Raw genomic sequence first — 21,537 nt, forward strand, 5'->3', positions numbered from 1 at the left:
ATTAATGCTGGAAAATTAGGATTCAACTATTATAACAAGACTGAATCTTTTCAGACACTTCTTTCCATTATCTTACCCATAATTGATTAAATACGTATTGGCAGACCATTGGAACCAGAGAAAGGCATTTTTTAAAATAAATCTTTAGGTACATTTATGATGTTTTACATGCTACAGTTTATAAAACCTATTGTCATCTTTTGGCCTAAGTAGAACCCACTTCTACCATCGCTGGTTCCTCTACCCACCAGTCAACAAGCCACCATGGTGATCTGCCAGGAGCATTGCACTGTTCAGAGGTTTCGGAATCTCTTAAAGCCGAGGGTCTCTACATTAAACTAAACAGACTTGTTTTCACTTGACTTCCTAAAGAAAGGGTCATGCATTATTCAGTGATATTTTAATATGTCGTAGACGTAGTGTGCTGTAATTACACAGACCGTCAGGAGTCCCTCTTATGATGTGGTAGGATTTGTTTAGGGAGAAGTGGTGTTAAAATGAGATTCAGATTAATGATTGGCTTGTTCTCTTTTGAAAGATGGCACAGTGGATTCTATTGAATCATGTCTACTGTCTTGTTAAATGTACCTGATCATACGGGCTCATATTTTTGCACAATGTCAACACAAGTTTATATCATACCTATATCCAAACACTAGCCCCAATTAACCACCATTCTAAAACCACTGGTCTAGCAACAGCTAACATTATGCTCCCAGAATGCAGGCCTACTCATTTTACCTACAGTCTCTAAATGTACTACAGGAAGTGGAGCCAGCAGTGATCAGGCCCCTCTCCTTTGCAATCATCTACCAGCCAGGGTCTGAGAGGCAGACATTCTCTAACAGTATATCTTCTAGTTGAAGTTGAGCAGCTCTATCATACATTGTTATTCCTGCTAATACTACACATCATTTTACATCTATAACTGGCACTCTACTTTAGCTTTTAATGTTTTATTCATTGCTCAATTGTTGTTGCTCATGGTGGATAAATGTTGGATCTGTAAATAATATAAAAAAGACTAAGATCTTTTATCTCCTCTTTTTTTAAGTGTCTTGAGATAATAAAAAAAATCATAAATTTGTGCAATGAGAAAAATAATTGACTGAAACTGAACTGATTATCTATAAATGACTCAATAAGTAGACATCAGAAATACTTACCTGCATCAGTTCTGATGTACTAGTAAATAGATGTTGATTACTGCCAAAGCTAATATTCATTGTGGTTAGTTTCAACAATTTAAACACGGAAGAGATCTAGGGTTCTCATTACTTTGACCAATCAGTTGTTCACTCATTCAGCCTCTCATCTCTGCCATTTATAAGTGGATGCCAAACAATAACCTTTGGTAGCAACTTTTAAAAAAAACATTCTGTAATCATCAACACTTATTTGTTCTTAAATCAACATTTCTCAGACACTACAGCTGTCTTCAGGTCTGTGAGGATAAGGAAATTCAGCTCACATCTGTAACAGAAATGGTCCAAATACTGACGTAATGTATACCGTTTCAGGTATCACTACTCTAGATCTACATTAACTAATAAATTAGACTTCTATGTTTCGGTTGCACACCATGAAAATAAAAGAGACCACACAAGAGTTTAAGGTTATATTTTCTGGAATGCTTTTGCTCGCTTTTTTTTTTCCATTGCCAATGTCACCTTCTTTTTTCTGGTCAATTTTTTTTTTCTGTAACTAAAAAAATGATCTTTTCTCTTTTTTTTTTTCTCTCCAAGATCCTAGTCAGATTGTGTTTTTTTCTTTTCTTTTCCTTCCTTTGTTGGTTTTACAAGCACCCCATTCCTCCATCTTTATTGGCAAAAGCAAACATGCTAGTAAATTAGAAATCCATTTTTTTTTACAAACAAAATACATGAAGAAAATACATCCACATCCTGCAAATATAAACAGTAACAAATCCAAAACTATTATTCAATAAACATTTTACATGTTTTTACACCATTGTGTGATGGTAGCATACAGAAGATAGTACAAAAAGTGGGAGCAAGACCTTCCTTGAATTCTCATGTACACAAGCAGTATGGGATTTTTTTTGAACTGCCAGAGACTTCATTTAAAGAAACAAATATCTGTGAGGAAAACATCTTAAACTACAAAGTGCCAATGGAAAAATGCTTCAGCTTTCCATTGCATGAGGGCCTCTTTGTGCTATGTCCAAAACATGAGCTGAGGTTTAAATGGGAATATGAGGTCACTGGCAGGGGGGGGGGGCTATGTCAGTCATCAGTCCACAGTGAGATATGCAATCCAACCAAGAGCGCTACTAACAATATAGGTGGGAGGAAATTACATTTTCAAACTGGTCTGCATCTTTTACTTTTGAAGCCAGAGAACAAAGGAGATAATTGGTATTGTAAAGTCTGTTAGTGACTTTCTACACATGCAGGCAAATATCTGCATGTCTGTAAAGGCTGGTTACCAGATATGATCGGTTAAGTTGAGTAATGATGAGCATACATCAAACAACGCTTCATCAGGCTGCATGTAAACATAGTTATTGGTTTCAGGGGAAATAACAGAGATGTCCTCCATTTATATACCTGCACTGAGCTGTTAAAATACAGATTTAATGAATGTGATTCCTCCCACCATTAGTATTCTAAAATACAGTAAATGTAGAGAAGGCAAAAAAAAAAAGTAAAGAAAAGAAGCATTTGTCATGAAATGTGCACATTGTAGGAGTCCTGTCTGACAGTGTTCAGATAGAGGCATAGCTGCACTAATGCACAAAAGAAATGGTGAGGTGCATGACTCCCAGAGTTTTCCATCGCTCAGAGCATCTCGGGAGAGATACTTTGAAAAACATGTGCGACTTTAATCACAAATTGAGTGAAATAACAGCGTGGACTGGCTCAACAAAAAAATAAAGAAAAAATACTCAAAACCTTCCGGACAAGCAGAGTTGAGAGCACTCTTGCTTTACCTTTCCTACTTGACAGAACTTTGCCTTTTAAAAAAAAATGAAATATGTAACGAAAATCAAAAAAACAACAGTAATTTCTCTTTCAAGCATTTACAAAATTTACAAAAGTAAATCACAAATCTTGTAAAAATTCAGCCATCAGCTGATTGTGTAAGGCAAAGAAATTATATTTATATATATTAAAATCAACTCCTCCATGTTACATTCAAACACCTGTCTTTAGATCTCACATTTCTGAAATGGATGATCAGATCCTTGTCCTGTCAGGCCCTTTGGATGACCAGGAGAAAGAACGACACAAGTGGAAAATGTTACACACTCTTAGCAAATGTAGAACCCCTGTGAAGGTGCCAATTGTTACACCGAGTGGGACTGAACATTAACTGAGCGACAAAATACAAGATGGGAAATGTTTAGTATTTACTACAAGACTGTATGTGACGTGAATGGACACTGCCATTTGTAAACATAGTTTGGATTTTTCTATTGCACTGATGTCCTTCTGTACCTACACGGGCTCTTAAATAGTCAGGGTACAGTATCAGGTGTGGCCCTGGTTTATGTAGGAATACAACATGCACAAACTAGCATGTATTCATGCCAGGACAGAGATTGCGCTGTCAAAAATATCTGGATCCTTTAACATTTTGGAGTTACCGAAAGATACTATGAGAGGAAAGTGAAATGTAAAAACCACACCATACTGTGCGCCAATACAGGTTCAGCACAGTGCAATTCTTAAGAGGAAAAATAAATTAATATCTCTCTGGTTGACAAAGAGAACGTTCTTTTGGTGAAGGAATGGCTGTCCCTGAATAGAGGACAAGATTTTTCAAAAACTGGTGAGAAAAGAGCTTAAATACAGTATGTATAAAAATACCTATTCACAGTAGACACAAATGTTGTGCATTACTGATATCTATCATCTGGTAAGCACACTGAAACTTACATAGGGTTTTCTATCTATAAGAACAACTTAACATTTATTCTTCTCAGCAAAAGTGAGATGTTTTAAATAATTGTTTAGTCGAGGGGTACAAAAAGAGTCGTCCCTCCACACTTCTTCTCATGTACGAGACAGTAAAGGAAGCGTTTACTATGATTAGTCTAAAATTACTTTGTTTGAAAATACTGGAAAGGAACACAAAAAAAAAAAAAGAAAAGAAGTGTTGAGCTCTGTTGTGTTGATTTTCTCTGCAGGCGGTGAAAAAAAATGACGACTGATTCTCCTTGAGAGCATTACGACGCCTTCATCGTCTCCAAGAACGACTCTCGTACTCGTCGTCTTCATCATCATCCTCTTCCTCCTCCTCCTCTTCCTCCTCCCCAGGCAGGTAAGAGCTAGCTTCCTTCTGGTTCAATGAAAAATGAAAACAATTAAATATACTGCATGGTATCAAACATTTGGCATTCAAGATGGTTTTTATAGTGTGTGACGTTGGCTTAAAGCAGAAAGGGGATTTAGACGAAAAGGAGGAGTGCTTGTGTTCATGTGTCTAACCCTCCATTAAATGGGAAATGACTTTCAAACTTGTACTAACTCCCTTCTTTAGATTCAGTCTTAAAGGTGTGATAGAGGGGGGTGTTATGAGAAGGTTTAACTTGAGAAACAAGCAACGTCCCAAATGAGCTACAGTCTTAAAGGACGAGCATGTCTGTAGGTGATGGCTTAGTCCGAGGAAAGAATTCAGAGAGATTTTAGACAACTAAAAGTTAAACTGGAACCAAATGGTTTGATGGTTTTGATAAACCGTCTCTCGTCTATTTTTCTTTAAGGCGTTTTAACTGGCTATAAAACACGCTGAAATGAATACTGCTGCCTTTACATGACTTGAAAAAACACAAGAGTCCATCAAGAATAAATTGGAATAAATGAGATTAAGTGCATACAAATCCAAATTGGCCTTATTAAAAAAGGCCATGGAAAAGATTTACAGAGTAGTAAATTTAAACCACAAAATGACATCAGGAGGATAAAAAAATGAATAAATGGAATACTAAGTACGCATGTATAGGACAGAATCATTGAAGAGATGTCCATAGGGGGCGCAAAAATCGACAGAAAATGAAAGTACCTCACAGTAGATTTAAACATGTCATTCAAAGAATGTTGGGTTTCAACAGGTTAAGACTTTATTCTTTTAGCATACTATCAGCCACATGTGTTTGTTGTAGTGTGAGGTTGTCTGCAGACTCAGACCATCTGTTTCCAGGTGATGCATTCATGTACTGTATTCTGGATTCAACCAACCTAACAAACACCTTTTTGATAAAGTGCAATACAACAGGATTTATTCCTGGGGGTAGTTGTACTGAAGAGCATCTGAAAGTAAAGGTGTGTGGGAAGCTTTTCTCTCTGTATTTCCAGCACAAAAGAGATTCAAGTGATAATTTGCTACCAGGGGTCTCTTGGAGAGGATAAATGAGCCCCTAACCCAAAAATATATGAAAGGATTTTACTAAAGGTATTGAAATACAAAGGTGTCTGAGTAGATCAGTTTTCAGAGAGACCTTGCACAACTTTTCTAAGTATTTAAAAATGACACTGAAGTGACCGAATCAGTAGTGACTTCACAAAGCTTTGAGTTGCGTTTCAGAGGCTTTGCACACAAACCTCAGAAATGCATCTCAATGCCTGAAAATACAGTATGAGGATTTCACCTGACAGTAATGCAGTTTTACTCGAAGGGCTAAGATGCTCTTAGTACTGAGAGGCTTGCTCTGATTTTCCACTGGGAGCTGTGGTTAAAAAATTTAGAAGCACCAGAAAGAAATGTAAAAGTAAAAATCTGTGAATATAACTAAAGCTGAAAAAAAAACAAACAAAAAAAAACTTTCCCCCACTTAGAATTTAGGATCTGCTCTCTACATTGACCTTAATTCCTGGTTTCTGGTTGGTTGTACGTTGCTGATGATAAAACATGACTCCATGTTGTACATTATAGTCTGCGTTTGTGCGTCATACCGTATTGTCCTCATCTTTAGACTCCTCCTCCTCTGGCTCTGTCGTAACGGAGGGCGTCTTGGGCTTGTACCAGGAAATCTGCAGAACACGACCTTTGAACTTCGCTCCCTGGTTAGCGGCCTGGAAAACCATACAGGAGATAAGCTGAATGTTAAAACTTCAGTGTCTGCTTCTTTTGTACCAGCAACATTATTGTATCATATATCACAGTCATAACCCTTTAAGATGCTTCATTAAAAAGAGTGCAACAGATGGTGTGAATGAGACTCTTCTGACTTACATTCTCTGCTTCACTTCTTGTCTTAAAGGTCATAATGACGGTGTTTGCATCTTGGTCACGGATATCCTCGATGTCACCAAATTTCTAAGAGAAGCAAAGATTTAACATGTGCACCTCTTGATTCTCCAGAAAAACAATGAAGAAAAAAAAATGAACACAGCTCTCACCACAAAGTGTGGCATCAGCTCTTCCTTCTCCTCCTGAGTGACACCCAAAATAGCCAGAGCTCTAGGTCTGTGGTCGACCACCATGCGGTTCACAGAGCCGCTGCGAGCCATCATGTCCCGGCTGCGTCCCCTTCCACGACCCACGTGCATCGAACCTGGCTCCAGCGCCATCTTACCTCGACCCCGTCCCCGACCGCCAGGAGCCCGAATCAGTCCCAGCCGAGTGGCCTGAGGAAGGACAGATTGGGAGGTGTAACGTTATAAATAGCTAACAGGCGGATGCTTTATTTCAGTACACACTGAGGAGAATATATGAACACAACATGACTGTGTTAAAAAAATCATTACGAGCAGATGTGGATAACAGATTGTGAGCCTTCATGATTTGCTGTTGTGCTACAAGATGTGAAAACAAACATGCCATAAAACTAAAGTGTTTAATTATTAGGCGTCCACAAAAACAAAGATTTTTTTCTCAGCAAACAAGTCAATGAAAAATCCAATAAAACACATGAAGAGACTTTAGAGTTCCGACGTCACTCTCTGACTTTCACCAGTACGTGTCACTCCTCTATATTTTAAGTGACATTTCCTCACTTCCCCACCATTCTGCAACCAACCATGCAACCACTCTCTTCCTCACTTCTCCCACTAATTGTCATCCTGCGAATATCTCACAAGGAACAGCAGCTCAAACATTAATGAGACGGGGCTCCGTCAGCGAAGGACCAGAGTCTGATGTGGCTTCGTTAGCGGCGGTTCCTCTGGGCTTGCTTAAGTGGCTGTAGTTTAATGTGCAGAAGGAGGGCTGGGTTTGGATGGATAGATGGTAGAGGGGGGGAATGCATTTTTAATAACTAGATAAATTAGGACCCACTGGAGTAGATGGGGGGGGGGGGGGACATGCCAGGCAGGGTGTTGCTAACACAAGCTATGTTCTTGTCACAGCTGACCTCGTCTGTGTTTGTGTGCACAGCTAGTTGAGAAAGGAGACAAGATGTGGGGACAATTTGCGCTGCCCACCAGCTTTGGGCTGTGACTTCATTCAAAATAGTAGACTAGTGAATTTGACAGTAAATAGATATTTGGATGAACACATTTACTGAAATCCCAAATACCTGATCCTTAAAATCTAAACAAGACTGGAAAAATGTGCACTGCACAACATTCTACCTTGATTCATATTTTAAATACCCCGTATAACACACCAAGTAAACAGATCACTAAATAACATCTACAGTTAATGAGTGATTGTGAATTCCACTGCATCTTTCAAACTTATACACAGAACAAAACCTAAACAAGCTCAGTACTACTCACTGATTTACTCTCCATAAGCTTAGTATGAGTAATACAATTCAACCATAAGAGTGGCTTCCATTATATGGTTAAATGTATTCCATTGATGCCTATCAGTTTGTATTCTTCACTTCTCTCTATAGGTTTCATCTGTTTGATTTTATGTGGTGCCTCTGTTTCCATACATGTTGTTCCCTCACTTTCCTGTTTTCCCTCTATTTTCAGGCAGGAAGTGCTAAATGACATAGTCCACTGCTATCTTGTATGCTGACTTCTTCTGAAGCATTTCAAACTTTCACATCCTAAGATTCTGATAAGTGTGACGATGCAACCTGTTTGTTTTTTCGGTTTGTCCATATATGGTCAGGTACCACGATACGTGTGTGTGTGTGTGTGTGTGTGTGTGTGTGTGTGTGTGTGTGTGTGTGTGTGTGTGTGTGTGTGTGTGTGTGTGTGTGTGTGTGTGTGTGTGTGTGTGTGCGCGCTACTGCCTGTGTGTTACCTCCACTTGTAGCTGTCCTAGTTTTCTCTTGAGATCAGTTGTATCCTCTCCAGAGATCATCTTCTTGTGAAAGTCTAGCTCAGCATCCAGCAATTCCTTCTGGGCCTGTTGTCATGTCATGTAAAAAAACACAAAAAAACATTTTGTTAACTAAATAGAGAGGGCAATGACAAACTCACACAACTAACCTGCAGTTACAGAGTCTGCAAAACAAGAGCCATTACAGGCAGAAATGAGAAATAAATCATGTCAATGTTTGTCTAACAACATCATTAATGTAGGGTGTTAAAAAATAAAGGATTAAACTAGAATGGATGACAGTTGCTAGTGGGTTGAACTACTCATTGATATTATTGCTGGTTAAATGATGTGTGTAAGAGGTAATGCCCTCCACTGCCCGGGACTTGAACTGCTCTCCCCGCTCTTCTGACTGGCAGCACAGTGTACGGATGGCATCTTGTACGTAAATGGTAAAAAGTAAATGGACTCCAGCTTTGTTTTGCTTTACTAGTTTTCTGACTTCTCAAAGCTCTTTTTTACACCACAGGTCACACTAGTCTACTCACACACTGATGGCAGAGGATCTTTTGTAAAGCGTCCATCAGTATTAACTAATCCATTCATACACCTTCAAAAGCTGCCAACAAAGCAGCCAATTGGGATTAAGAGTCTCGCCCAAGGACACATCGGACACGTGGCTGCAGGAGCTGGGGATTGACCTTCCGCTTGAGAGACGACCGACTCTACTACCGAGCCTCTGCCATAGAAAGTTTAAAGGCATGGTTGCTAATTCTGAAAATCTAGCCAGATTTGAAAAGTAACATCTCCTTAGGGCTCTGTCCAAACCCAACACCCTCCCCCCCACCCCTCCCCTCGGGGCTCCTCGTGACAGAGCTGAGAGAGAACCTCTACATTGTTCTCAACTTCATTCAAATAAGTTTTCTTGAGTCTCATTCAGTGGTAGAAAAACCCCAAACAGTATCAAACTGAATTTAAAAAGCGAGCATGGTTTGGGGGTTCTGAGTAAAATTACCAACCCTACCTTTAAACTGGCAAATAACCAGTACTGGTAGCGTTACCGTCAAACAGCAAACTAATTAGTTATTTTTTTTACCCGCAGAGTGCCATACATTTCAGCTGTGTTTAAAATAGCTGTAGATTTTGTTATTTAAGAATGTGATGAACTGTTTCAAAAAGCAATTTAACACGCTGTATGCAATATGATTTTGGACAACCAAAGCCGTGTTAAATACATTGTGCACAAGTTTGACTGTATTTGACTGTTTTCTTATCTATTAGAGTAGTTGACTAGTCTGAATTTAAATTTTGGTTCTGTTAGCGAGAGAAATTAGATGCTACTAAAATCCCTAGACTAAGTGTTTCTGTGTAAACCCAACAAAAGCTCAAGTTTACATCAATCTTGGTCTTAGGCTGGTTGTGGTTGGATTTTGCGCTGGGGACCTGGGAGGCTGGGTTCATTTCATTCTGCAGCTGTGCGATCTTCTCGGTCAGCTCCTTCAGAGTCTTCATGATGTTGGCCCTCTCCTCAGGTTTCATCCCTCGGTTCTTCTCAAGGCGGTTTATCAAGACCTGGAAGAACAAGGACAGCAGTGAGAGAGATAATGTAAAGGCAGGGACAGAAAACAGGAGAACATGTACAGATGCAAGCATTGGATTTAAGAATAGAAAGAAGCTTCACACAAGTCATTGAGGGATTTTTAGTCAGAAACAATGGATAATTCAAAAAGAGACATGTGTAGAGAGAGTTGTGTAAATGTGGAATAATAAAATGAAATAGATGGGATAGGATGGTGCATTCAGGCCAGTCTTACCTTCTGACACTCAATCTGTGTCTTCAACATCTCTTGCTTCTGCTTTCGCATGTCCTGCTGTAGTTTTAATGCCTCCTAATTGAACAAAAGCAATAAATCAAATACATTTACTAAAATTGAAAAAGACACCATTTGCTGTTGGTGGACGTTTATCAATGGTAGCTTCCCTGTGTCTGGTGGCCCCCCCTGGGAGAAACAAATGGCTAACCCTAGTTCCTATTCTGGTAGCAGTCAAAATAAGTAGTAAAAAATTAAGCAACATGCCTGCTTCTTCTTGAGGACTTCTTGTGCTTCTAGTGCTTTTCCTGTTTTCCCAAGGCTCTTTGAGGAGGACTTATGGGCTGTGGATGAGTAGGGGCCCTTCTGGGCGTTTGTCAGTGTAGGTGCCACCTAAGTGCCACAGAAAGAGAGATTATAATGCATTTAGGTAATCTGAAAGAGTTTGTAGAAAGCTGCCACGGACACCGACAATATGCATTGTCAATTTCCAACAGCTCATGCTTGTCCCATCTCGTGATGCATGAAACAAAAAGCTTTCTTACTGTATTGCTTTCTTCTTTCCGAGAAAAGTCCTCTTATTTTTTCTGACACATACTGTGAGCTATGTGATACTGGGATTTGATTGATAGTTACACTGAACTTTAGATTTCACATCTCTCATCCTATTGTAGATGAGATTTAAACATATATCAGTATATCTGTAAGTCGTATGCACCACTCCCTGGGAATCTCCATACATAGAAGAGGTGCTCTTTGTTACTATAGCAACACCATGAGCTCAGCATTTTTAGGTTTTCCTTTGACATCTAGTTGAAATATATAAATACAATTTGGTATAGACATTCATGTTTCCCGGAGGATGGACTGTAATAACTTTGTCAACCCTTAATGTTTCGTTCCAGCAGCACCATCAGTTCAACATTTGGATCAGACACTTCGGTTTAGGACCAAATACTTGTGACTTATGAATCCCCCCTCAGCCTCAGCTGGAATGTGTGTTAGGTGTTATTAAGTTAGAGTTAGAATGTATTCATCGTCCTAACAGCTACTGCTCAGCACCAAAGTTATCAGGTTTACTTGTGTACATGAAACAATATGTATTAGGCTTTATATTGTTACCAGGTTAAAACATCTCCTTTGCAACTGATTGAAATTTCAGATGCTTTGCTCTGTTTAATCATATAGAGGTTTCAAGATGCAGTTTTTGCTCGTTACGGGCTTTTAACCCAGTTCTTATCAGAATATTTGGCTTCATGCACACAAAGCTGCACAGCATGTTGGCATGGTGACAACACAATAGGCCTTCCCTTATCTGCATTTCTACTGAAGATATAAATAAATGTTTTACTCTAAGCCAACTTTTAAAAAAAATTGATTACTTGAAAATGTTCTCACACTTACAGTGACAGCGTCTGCATTTGGGTTCAGGCTGTCTTGCTTGGTTGGAGCTGTCGGGCCTGCTGAAAGGCGATGCTTAGGTAGAGTATTGTTCAACACGTAAGCAGCAGGATTGTGCTGCTTGATTCCCTGAGGTGTAAATAAGAGAGAAAACAGTTTTACAGTTGGGTTTTAGAAATACATTAAGACAAAAAGAGTCTTCATGCGTCAGCTCCTAATACTGACCTTATGAATGTTGCTGTGCTGCGGCGCTTGGCTGGGTGCTGTTCCAGCTGCCTGACTCCCTGAGCTCTGCTCCTGCTGCTGAGGCCCTGTGGCGTTGGAGCCAGGCTCACGGTGCCAATAGACACGAATGAAGCGGTTGTTGAGGACTGCTTCGATGCTGGATATGGCCCTTCTGGCCTCTTCATTCTTTGTGTACTGGATCAATGCTGCCTCTGGGTCTCCTCCAAACACCACCTGATTTTAGAGTGGGACGTAAAGGTTAGGTTTGTGTATATGGTGGAATAAATTCTTCTGCTGAGATGAACAACATCCGCTTATACTGACAATACCTTCAACTACTTGAGCATTGATGCAAAGGCAAAAAACTGTCATTATAGTTTCACTGTGAGGGACATGTCTACGAGCAACTCAGGAAGATCTCAGGGACAGACTGTGCTGACATTTTCAGGAGTGCATGTTTGAAAAGGGCCATGCTGCTTTCTATCATTCCCATATAAGGCTTACAGAAAAACAGATTCAGTGAATGTGACGTCCCGGTACATTTTCACTTGCAAATGGTGTGAATCCTGCACTGTGCGTCTATCATGAGTAATACAAAAATACCAACTTCAAAAGACTCCCGATGGACTATTAGGCCAAACAAAGTTCTCTGAGCACACAGTCCAAATACCTTTTAAACTGCAAAAATGGCCGACATACCTGAATATTAACGATGGTTCCAAACTTGCTGAAGTGTTCATTCAGCTTGGTGATGTTGTTGAGTTCACGTGGGATCTTGCGCACCTCCAGCTTAGTGTTCACATAGTGATACCTCTTTGGAAAGCTGCTCTTGTGTTGGTTGTTAAAGCCTGGCCTGAAACAAAGGAAGAAGACTGTGTTGTTGCTTACCATAGCAAGATAAATAATTCCCCAAAGAAAATGCTGATTAAGATTTTGGACAAGATCACAAGAAAAAGGGTTCCTGCTCTGAAAATGTACTAAATAAGACCTAAAATTGTTTTTGGTCTTTCTGGTGCTTTTGTGTCATGGCAGGTCAAGACACATCAATGTATTGCATGGACCAAGCTTCAGAGTTTTTTTTGTTTGTTTTTTTAAAGGTACTTTGCCTTTCAAACTTCCACATCTTAATCTGAGGTAAAACTTTTCAAATGTGCGTGTCTTTGAGTCCTTACTTCTCCATCCAGGGTTTTTTAACTGCAGGTCCCTCAGCTGTACTGGGTCCCATGGTTCTCTTCCTGTTGTCCTGCTCTGTGTTGAAGCGGGGCACGTTACTTCCAGGAGTGCTTGCTACAGTGGCAGGCTCTGTCTGGATCACTATGTTGGCAGCTTGAAGACACACACACACACACACACACACACACACAGTCAATAAACACTGGGAACTTTCCTATTACACATCAAGTGTCAAGGTTAGGTAAACAAAGTGTTTGTGTTCTACCTCTGGAGCCTTGTCCTTCGTTGGATGTGAGGCCAATGAGGTTAGAGCGTTGAGTCTGCACCCGGGGAATGAACTGCCGGTACGGGTTCCTACCTGCTGTAGTCAGGCCTGGGGATTCTGGGTTATATCCCTCTGGATCATAGTTATCTAATATCAAAATAAACAAATTAAACACATTAGCAGGTTAATGTTTTAGAGTGAGAATGGAGCATTTTAGACCTTAAACAGTGATGTGAAACAGCTGACCTATAGACAGATAAGATCAAATAAAAAAACACAATGACATCAATCTGTCCTACATTCATTAAGAGGAAGTTTTGGGTTTTCTAAAACACCACAATATACTGTATAATAGTGTGATTAGTTGATCCAAAGTGTAATCACATACAAAGGAGCTTCTATGGTGGTATTTTTTTTTTAATCTGGGTTGAATTAAGGACAAAAATGAGTTTGTAATGAACTAAAAACAGAAACACTCCATTTGAAGCAAACTAAGCTTTTACTGTAGAAATGTGTAATTATTTAAATTAGCACTCAGCACAATAAGATGAAGCAGAGTTCATGCGAGTTGCTCTTAGCTACTCTTTCTCTTAATAAACAGTGCAACCTTCTGGCCAATTACTGTTACTGCACCCGGAGGAAATAAATAACACTCAATGCAATACATTACACACAAAGCAACTTCAAAAGGCAGAAAGGTGATAACTCTAGTCTACATAAATCAATCCTAAATCCTTTGTACTTAAATTCAGATAAATCGTGAAATGAATTCTGCCTCCTCAACACACAGTCCCAATCTGAACAGGAAAAGCATCGCTGCTTACATTCAGACTGGACATATTGGGGACGAAGAGACACAGAAGAGGACGAGGAGGGAGGAGGAGGTGGAGGAGGAGGAGGAAGAGTAGGCGGCAGTCCCACACCAGGTGGTCCAATAGGAGGAGAGGAAGTGATAGCCGATTGGTGGTTTGGGGTGTCAATCCCACTGGTTACTATCAGTGGGGGTCCTGAGGGAGACATAAGCCAAAGCTGATGTCTCAGGTATATCGCAGGTATGACAGAAAGGCTTTTGTCTGAACTATTTAGACTCACATCATTCCACACAGAGAGAGTTTCAACATGACATGCTGGCTGTGACAATTACTGCAATTCTTTACCATTACAATAAAAAACACGTTTCAGATGATTAGCTATGTAAAACCATATTGAAAGAAATATACTGGAGTTTAGGTTTGTTCATTAACTCTGGCTTATGCATCACAACTTTTTTTAATTCAATGAAAAATAAGAGAATATAAGATCTGTCATTTTTTTTTCTTTTCTTATGTGTATAATGATCAAGTCAAACTGATGTCTCAGACATGACTGAGCTGATTAACACGTGAACCAACAAGCTCATCACAACAATGTGAGAAATAGATTTATTAAGTCTGACAAAAAATGTAAAGTTTCAATTGTTTGATAAGTAAACTCAACTATTTCACTCCATATATTCAAAATGTCAAACAGAAAATATTCACTCTGAGTAACTGCAAAGCTGTAAATCTTACTAAAAACATGTTTAGGGGAAGAAAAAGTAGACTTTTAAGTTTAAAAGAGATTAAATATCCCAAATGACTTTTATAACTTACCAGTCATGGGGAAAACGCCTGGTGGTGGTGGCTGGCCATAGGGTGGGGGTGGCATTGAAGGCATCCTGAGGGGAGGGGGTGGCTCAGTGATGGGGGGCATCGGGAGGCCAGCAGGGGGCATAACGGGTGGAGGTGGGAAGGGAATCATGTTGGGTAGATTGACATCATCCACAATGAGAGGATCGTTGCCATGGTCGAATGGACACAGATCTCCACGGACACAAAATCCTTTTTCTGTTTGAGGAGGAGGAACAGGAGTTAGAAATCTGCCCTTTTGAATTGAGATACTTAGGCAGGTTAGAAGTCAAGGACGGCATAATCAGACGTACTCTTAATATTAGACTTTCAAATCTTGAAGGAAGATGGGTTCATTTACAAAAATATGACTTACAGAAAATAAGAACTAGTGACAGAATAGTTTGAATAAACAAACAACACTTCAGATCGCCCAAGATCAAAGCAGCTACGGCCTAAAGAGTATGCATTTACCCAACAGTCTCGTTAAAAAAACAGTTTCCCTCGAGTCTGTGTTTGAGCACTGTGACAGAAAGCTGTGTGCTTCAGGGACAGTGGGTAACTTTAAACCCTACAGTGTCTCTGGAGAGGAGAGGACTGCTTAACAGTGGTCATTAGTGATGAGACTAAACAAGGCAATCAATGACCCTCATGGGAAGATGATGGGAGAATTTACACAATAAACAGGCACATTTTGACAAAGACCATATTAAACCTATACTACATACAATATCAATAAAAACAGTCTTTAGAGGAAGAAAACAGCAGAGATCAATAGAATGCAGGCTTTAGAGGGAAAGATGATTAATATGTTCCTACCATCGTAATCCCTGCACCGCTGTTTGAGAGAAGAAACCTTATTGTTGAATGGCTTCACCACACCATCTTGCCTCTGGGTGCCGTAATAGCCTGACCAGCTGTCTGTGGTGCTATCAGGCAGGTGAGCGGGCGTTGCTACAGGAGGGCCTCCGGCTCCTGGTACTCCTACAGAGGAAGAGGAAGAGAAGGGGTGCGGAGGTGTGGGCAGAGGCAGAAGAGGCGGTGGATGTTGCTGCGGCGGGCCTGATGTTGTTGAAGAGTTGTAGCAGTCGGTGTCCTTACGTTCCGACTCGAACTTTGACTTGAAGTCTGTAAAAGGCAAACAGGTATAAAGGTTTTGTATACAGAACATAACTAAGTATAACAGTATAGAGGTGGACGATACCTGAAATTAAAATCCTGACTTGCTTTCATTGTGCTAAAGATTTTGAGATGAAGATTAACCTTGCGGGTAAAAGTGCCAATCCAAGCTCCTGTAGTTGAATCCCCAACGATGGGATGGCAAAGTAGTCCACATTGTTCTTTATCGATAATAACTCAAATACTGCCAACAGACTTAAAAAAAGTCCTAAAAAAGGACTGCTTAAAAAAAATCTCAAACTTCAATCTCAAGCACAATCAGGACGTCTCCAGCAGGTTGTGTGCATCACTAATGCTCAGCTCAAGTGTTCTGACGGGAGTTTAGGAACTCCTACACGCCCTAATGGCGCTCCCCTGTGCCCCTGTTGTCATTGGTTGTGTGGCTTCCCGTAAGGTAAGGTGGGGTGGGGAAACGTTCTCACCTCTTCCTCCTCTGTGCTCCCTGTCCCTGCTCTTTCCTCGACTGCCGCTCCTGCTTCTGCTCCGGCTTCGGCTCCGGCTGTAACTCCTCCCGCGGGGGCTCCCCCTGCGCCGCTCGTGGCGCTCCCGTTCTCGGTGGGAGTCATTGCCGCTTTTCCCGTGCCGGTCGAAGTCACGTCGCTTGCGCTCATCTCGCCTCCTGTCATCTCTGCTCCTGCGCGGTTGGATAAGAGGGAATATAGCTGAATATTTGTCTTAATAACTATTGGAAATGCCAGAACACATTTTGAAAAGATTCAAGCGAAAGCAAATGTATGTCTTAATAATTATATGAGAAAAAGAAATAAGGCTCACTGTTCTACACACATTTATCAATATGCACCCTTACCTGTACTGAAATAGGCTTTAATTTATAAATCCTACAGTTTTTATGAAGTACCTTCAATAATGTTTCAGTGTGAAACCTCTTTCTTTGTATTTGCTCCAAAGCCTCCTAATAATCTGCTGCTCTTTAAAACACATGTTACACTTCAACTGTTGTTTGAATCAAAGTTCAGCTGGTGCTGTATTCTTGTATTCGTTGTTGACTTGGTGGGTTACAGACAAGGGACTGGCTACTGGTCACCAGGGCATCACCTTACAAGACGGGCTTGTGGGATTACAACTAGCCATGCAAATATATCCAAATGATAACATCCCTGCACAACTCAGCAACGCAACTGACTTGGTTGTTATCAGCAATAACATGTTTGAACCCTGTGAATAGGAAATGCAAGCAATATCTGCATGTGCCTCAAACGTGGTCATTCAAACTGAAATGAAATGAAGTGAAATGAATGTCTGAAGCCGAAGCCATACCTCGGCTCATTGAAGTCGGAGCGGTTTCTCAGAGGACTTCTCCTGCGCCTGTTTTCTCTCTCCTCCTCTGGAGTTTCAGCCTTATGGGGAAAGTTAAATTAAATATAAAGTATAAAGGAGGAGATGTAGAAATACAAAAAAATCACACTTTATAGTTAACAAAAAGTCCATTATCCAAATACATATTCAATGCTTCTTACCTCTACTACTTCAGGTTTGATTGTAAGTGGAGGTTTGATCTCCTCTTTAGGTGGCTCCTTAGCAGGTGGATTTCCCAGGTAGTTCTTGGTTGTCAGACATTCAAAAAGTTTATCGACAAATCCAACTGTATCTGTTACAAGAAAAGGAAATAATGTCAATGGATGAAATCTCTTATTTGAACTAGACAGAATGTTGTCTATTCAAAGCGTCAATTGGCCCCTCGGGCATGAAACATTCAGACATTCCTCCTGAATCCCACAACACCAACTTTTTCTGTCATGGAAGAGCCTCAAGAGTTTAATTAAACAGTAAGAGAATTGTGTTCCACCTCAGAACTTATTGCAATGTTCAGCCAATCATTTCAAAATGGATCTCCGAGTATACTGGGGAACAGGTGTTACATGTCATCAAAAGAAGCAGAGAGGGAAAAGTACAGTATGGTTGATTTGGTCAGAAACAGTCCAACACAAGGCCTAGCCACCTAGCGTTTTTCTTTCCTGTGTGCCGCGTCTTTTTTCAATAAGTAAAGAGCGTTCACAGCAGAAGGCGGTCACCCGGGGAGAAAAGGTGCAGCGTCCAGCGTCTTTTTTACGAGCACTCTTTTCCAATTGTATTAAAATTCCCCGTATTTATGCCTCCTATATATCTAGTACAAATTCTATGCTCCTGACTTCATTATAAGTAGTTAAGGTTTTTGTCTTCACTTTCCTGAACACAACCAACTAGGAGAGGAACCAGAGAAAATATGCTAAACAAAAATGGATCATAAAATATCAAAAAACATTGAATGATCTTATAATGCAATCTCTTAGTTCTAAAAAACATCATCTAAGGGCCGTCAAGTTCTAACAGGGCGTAGTTGCTTTTTCAATCACGCATTGAACAACAGCACATATCATCTTTCTAAGTTCATGTTTGATGTGCAACAGTCTGGAAACAGATGGGAGTACTTTCAAATAAAGTAACTCGCCCTCTGGTGGCCATTTCAGAAAACAACAAGTGGTAGATGGAGAGAACATACAGCTGATTGCATATCTGACTGTAGAGATGCATCACTTTAACTCATGGTAAGGATGACATGTTAAAAGACACCATATATATTTAATATTTTTGCATATTGGATTTTTCATGAAATAAAAATGTTAAAGCTGCACTAACATGCTGACGCTGCCTGTGAGTACAACACTAACTACATATAGTGACTTACTAAGTCTGACTGCCCTCCGGTGTGATTTCGAACCACTACTTGTAACAAAAACAAGAACCCTGGTCAAAAAGGTCCAAATGCCCTTTTAGGTTTATGATTATTGAAAAGGGGATATTGTCTATAGGAGCATTAGGTGAATTAAATAAATGTTTTATTTTTTATCTGAGCTGAATGGTGAAAATCTGTTCTTGAGAAAAAAAAACATCTGCACAACATTCCTCGCCCTCAATACTCATGGTAAATAAGAAAACAGCATGATGCATTCACTGACACTAACGGAAACATTTTGGTTGGAGTTCATACCTTTTTGTAGGAAGACATCAAGCTGATCAGCACAGAGAGCTTTCAGCTCTTTCTCTGGTTTGTCCTTCTTCACAAGAGCCACCACATAGTTGGCTAATGCCGAGGGGTCAGCATCACATCTGCAGGTTAGAATTAATGTTTTTTAACCAAATCAATACACAAGAACAAGGGAAATACTTTTAGTTTAAACAGTAGAGACAAATTGGGAGAAGACGAAAGTACAACATGAAACTTAGTAAAATATACTGCATCACTCAGCGAGATGAGCCGCCAAGATATCAATGCGAGCACAAATTTCCCAACATTACCAAACTATAGTCATTAACAAGCGAGACCCCTAACAAGACCTGCAAGGTAGAACAACAACACATTAAAAGAAGCTTCCTAACTTACAAGTAAAATTAAAAAAAAATAAACTGGCACTTTATGTTTAAAACTCATCTACACCAACAGATCACACGAAAAGGAGGAGAGAGCACTTTAGCATCAATGTGCTAATATATAACTAGCAGCACAACTGAACGGCTATCAGCGGATACAACTGCAACCTCTCAAAATTGCCTTCACTTCCATTCAAATTTAAAAAAGTTTAATTTAAATCCAAATAGCCAGAATACTTTGATAAATAGCATTGGAAAATACTGACTGAAATGATAACTTTGAATTTCATTCAAACTTGCTCTGCAAATAGGAAATTGATCTTCAGATTTAAAAACAACCTGAGTGTCACATAGTGACCTTTGGTTAGAGGCTGAAACAACATAAAAACATTCACACCCACGAGACTCGCATAAAATCACACCAAAGGTTACATAGATTAATAAAAGCACATGTGCAGAGTACATTAACAAGTTTGTATCCTGCCTTGTTTAAAATCCATATTGCAGTGGATTCAAATCTGAAAACTGTAAATCTATTTGAGGACCCTGTCTGTAAAGTGATTGAAGCCATCTCGTCAAACTTCAACTCAGTTCAGATTCATGTGGATTAAAAATGTTCTCTTGTTGCCAGAGAAGACAGTGCAGCAGCTTGGGAGCGCTTGTCAAGAGCATGGTATTAAGTGTGGGACTGCAATAGGTGCACTACTTGAACATTGAGGTTGTGTGTTAACACAGTTCACAGAGACTTGCAGATTTGCCTTTATAGCTGACAGGTAATTTTATCAGCGCTCCGGTGTGCATATTTTAAGTTTACTGTCCAGTTTAACGTACATTTGTGATAGGCTGTTTCAACTCAGTCAACTATCATACTTAGCTATGACTGCTAATTGCTACACATCATTTTACTGACATTGTGGTTATACATATCTATTTCATTCATTGTTTTTCCATCTCTTTTTTTCCCCCCTGCATCTCTCTTTATCCCCTCACAACCCAAACACAGTTTCATCAGATGGCTGTTCAACACGAGCCTGGTTCTGCTCGAGGTTTCTGCCTCTTAAAGACAGTTTTTCTTGGCCTCTGTAACATTGCTAACTCTTGCCCATGCTGTGCTCATGATGAATTATTACTGGTTGGCTCTTTGTGAAGGATATAACAAGAGCACAGTCTAGTCCTGCTCTTTTTGTAAAGTGTCTTGAGATAACATTTGTTTATGAATTGGAGCTGTACAAATAAAGACTGACAGATTGATTTTACAGAGCTTTCTATCTTGAAAAGAAAGCTCTCCAAATAAATATAATTGTTCTATAACTTTACACATCAACTCCTTAGATCACTTTCTTGTGAATGTTTAAACTACAAGTGTGTCTATGACTGTTCTTTGTGGCAATACATGTCTGAAACTTGTAATTATAAAGTCATTTAAAATAATTGAGAGAAGTTGAAAGGGAAGGGGAGGGAAGTAAAAGTATGTTACTATGGTAACTTTACATGTAAACAATTCTCTTTTGTTTTTTTAAACATTTATTTAGCTAATTATAACAACGCTGGCTTAAGTGTTTTGTCACTTATTTATATCACATACTGCAGCGTACAAGTTGGCTATCTGTTGCAGCTAGATGCTCGCTACAAAGCTGTGATAAAGTGACATTATCGTGAGTCAACTATACGTGCCTATGTACCCTAAAATAACAGAGCAACACACATGACACATAGTGGATAACTATCATTTCTTTCGCATTAGTGGTTGGGGGGGCGGGGGGGGAAAGGTCCCACGAACTCACTGTGTTGTGAAACATCAACTAGCCGCAATGTGGTGAGCTAACTCGTGCAAGAATTTACCATTAGATTCTAGCAAGCCCTTCATTGATGCCAAGCTAAACACACTGGCTAGTAAGCTAACGTAGCTACGTAGCATGCAAGCTAAATGTCATTTCAATTCAACAACTCACATTGGCTCCAGGAGTTTTGCCAGCCACGACTTCAAGGCGTCAACATTCTCTATGATCATCGTGAGGAAACCCAAAAATAACTGTCTATAAGATGAAAGTGCGTTTAGATAACCCTACTTTCATCGTCTATAGATTTAAAAGCTTTAAGGCCTTCTGTCTCTCTCTTCACTGGCAGGTCGGACAAAGTGTTTTACGGCATGGCAACACTGGTGGAGCTGTCGTAACGCAAGCCAGTAGTAGACTTGTGTTATAACCATACAGTGTCGGTATTAAAACGATGTTTGTAACTGTATATCTGTGGGGCCTGTAGTTCTGTAATAATATTTAGAGAA

General features: G+C 39.8%; 1 protein-coding gene across 4 annotated transcripts; it reads right to left on the reverse strand.

The window, feature by feature from the left end:
• Positions 1-1,609: 1,609 nt before the first annotated feature.
• Positions 1,610-21,395, reverse strand: rbm27 (RNA binding motif protein 27). 4 transcript variants are annotated; one of them, XM_020649450.3, is made up of 21 exons: positions 21,206-21,395; positions 18,874-18,992; positions 17,363-17,493; positions 17,163-17,242; positions 16,307-16,518; positions 15,525-15,833; positions 14,691-14,924; positions 13,884-14,066; positions 13,060-13,206; positions 12,794-12,947; positions 12,321-12,474; positions 11,622-11,855; positions 11,400-11,525; positions 10,263-10,388; positions 9,999-10,073; positions 9,628-9,756; positions 8,167-8,271; positions 6,366-6,593; positions 6,199-6,282; positions 5,919-6,038; positions 1,610-4,305 (listed from the first exon to the last, which is right to left on the reverse strand). In XM_020649450.3, the coding sequence occupies exons 1-21, from the start codon at positions 21,262-21,264 to the stop codon at positions 4,204-4,206; spliced, it is 3,111 nt and encodes a 1,036-aa protein (XP_020505106.1). In that variant the 5' UTR covers positions 21,265-21,395; the 3' UTR covers positions 1,610-4,203. The 4 variants fall into 4 exon arrangements, with proteins under 4 accessions (XP_020505106.1, XP_020505104.1, XP_020505103.1 ...); XM_020649448.3 differs by having other exon boundaries at positions 1,610-4,302; positions 9,580-9,756; XM_020649447.3 differs by having other exon boundaries at positions 9,580-9,756.
• Positions 21,396-21,537: the final 142 nt, after the last annotated feature.

Source organism: Labrus bergylta, chromosome 14 (genome assembly GCF_963930695.1).
Source record: "Labrus bergylta chromosome 14, fLabBer1.1, whole genome shotgun sequence".
Taxonomy (NCBI): Eukaryota; Metazoa; Chordata; class Actinopteri; order Labriformes; family Labridae; genus Labrus; species Labrus bergylta.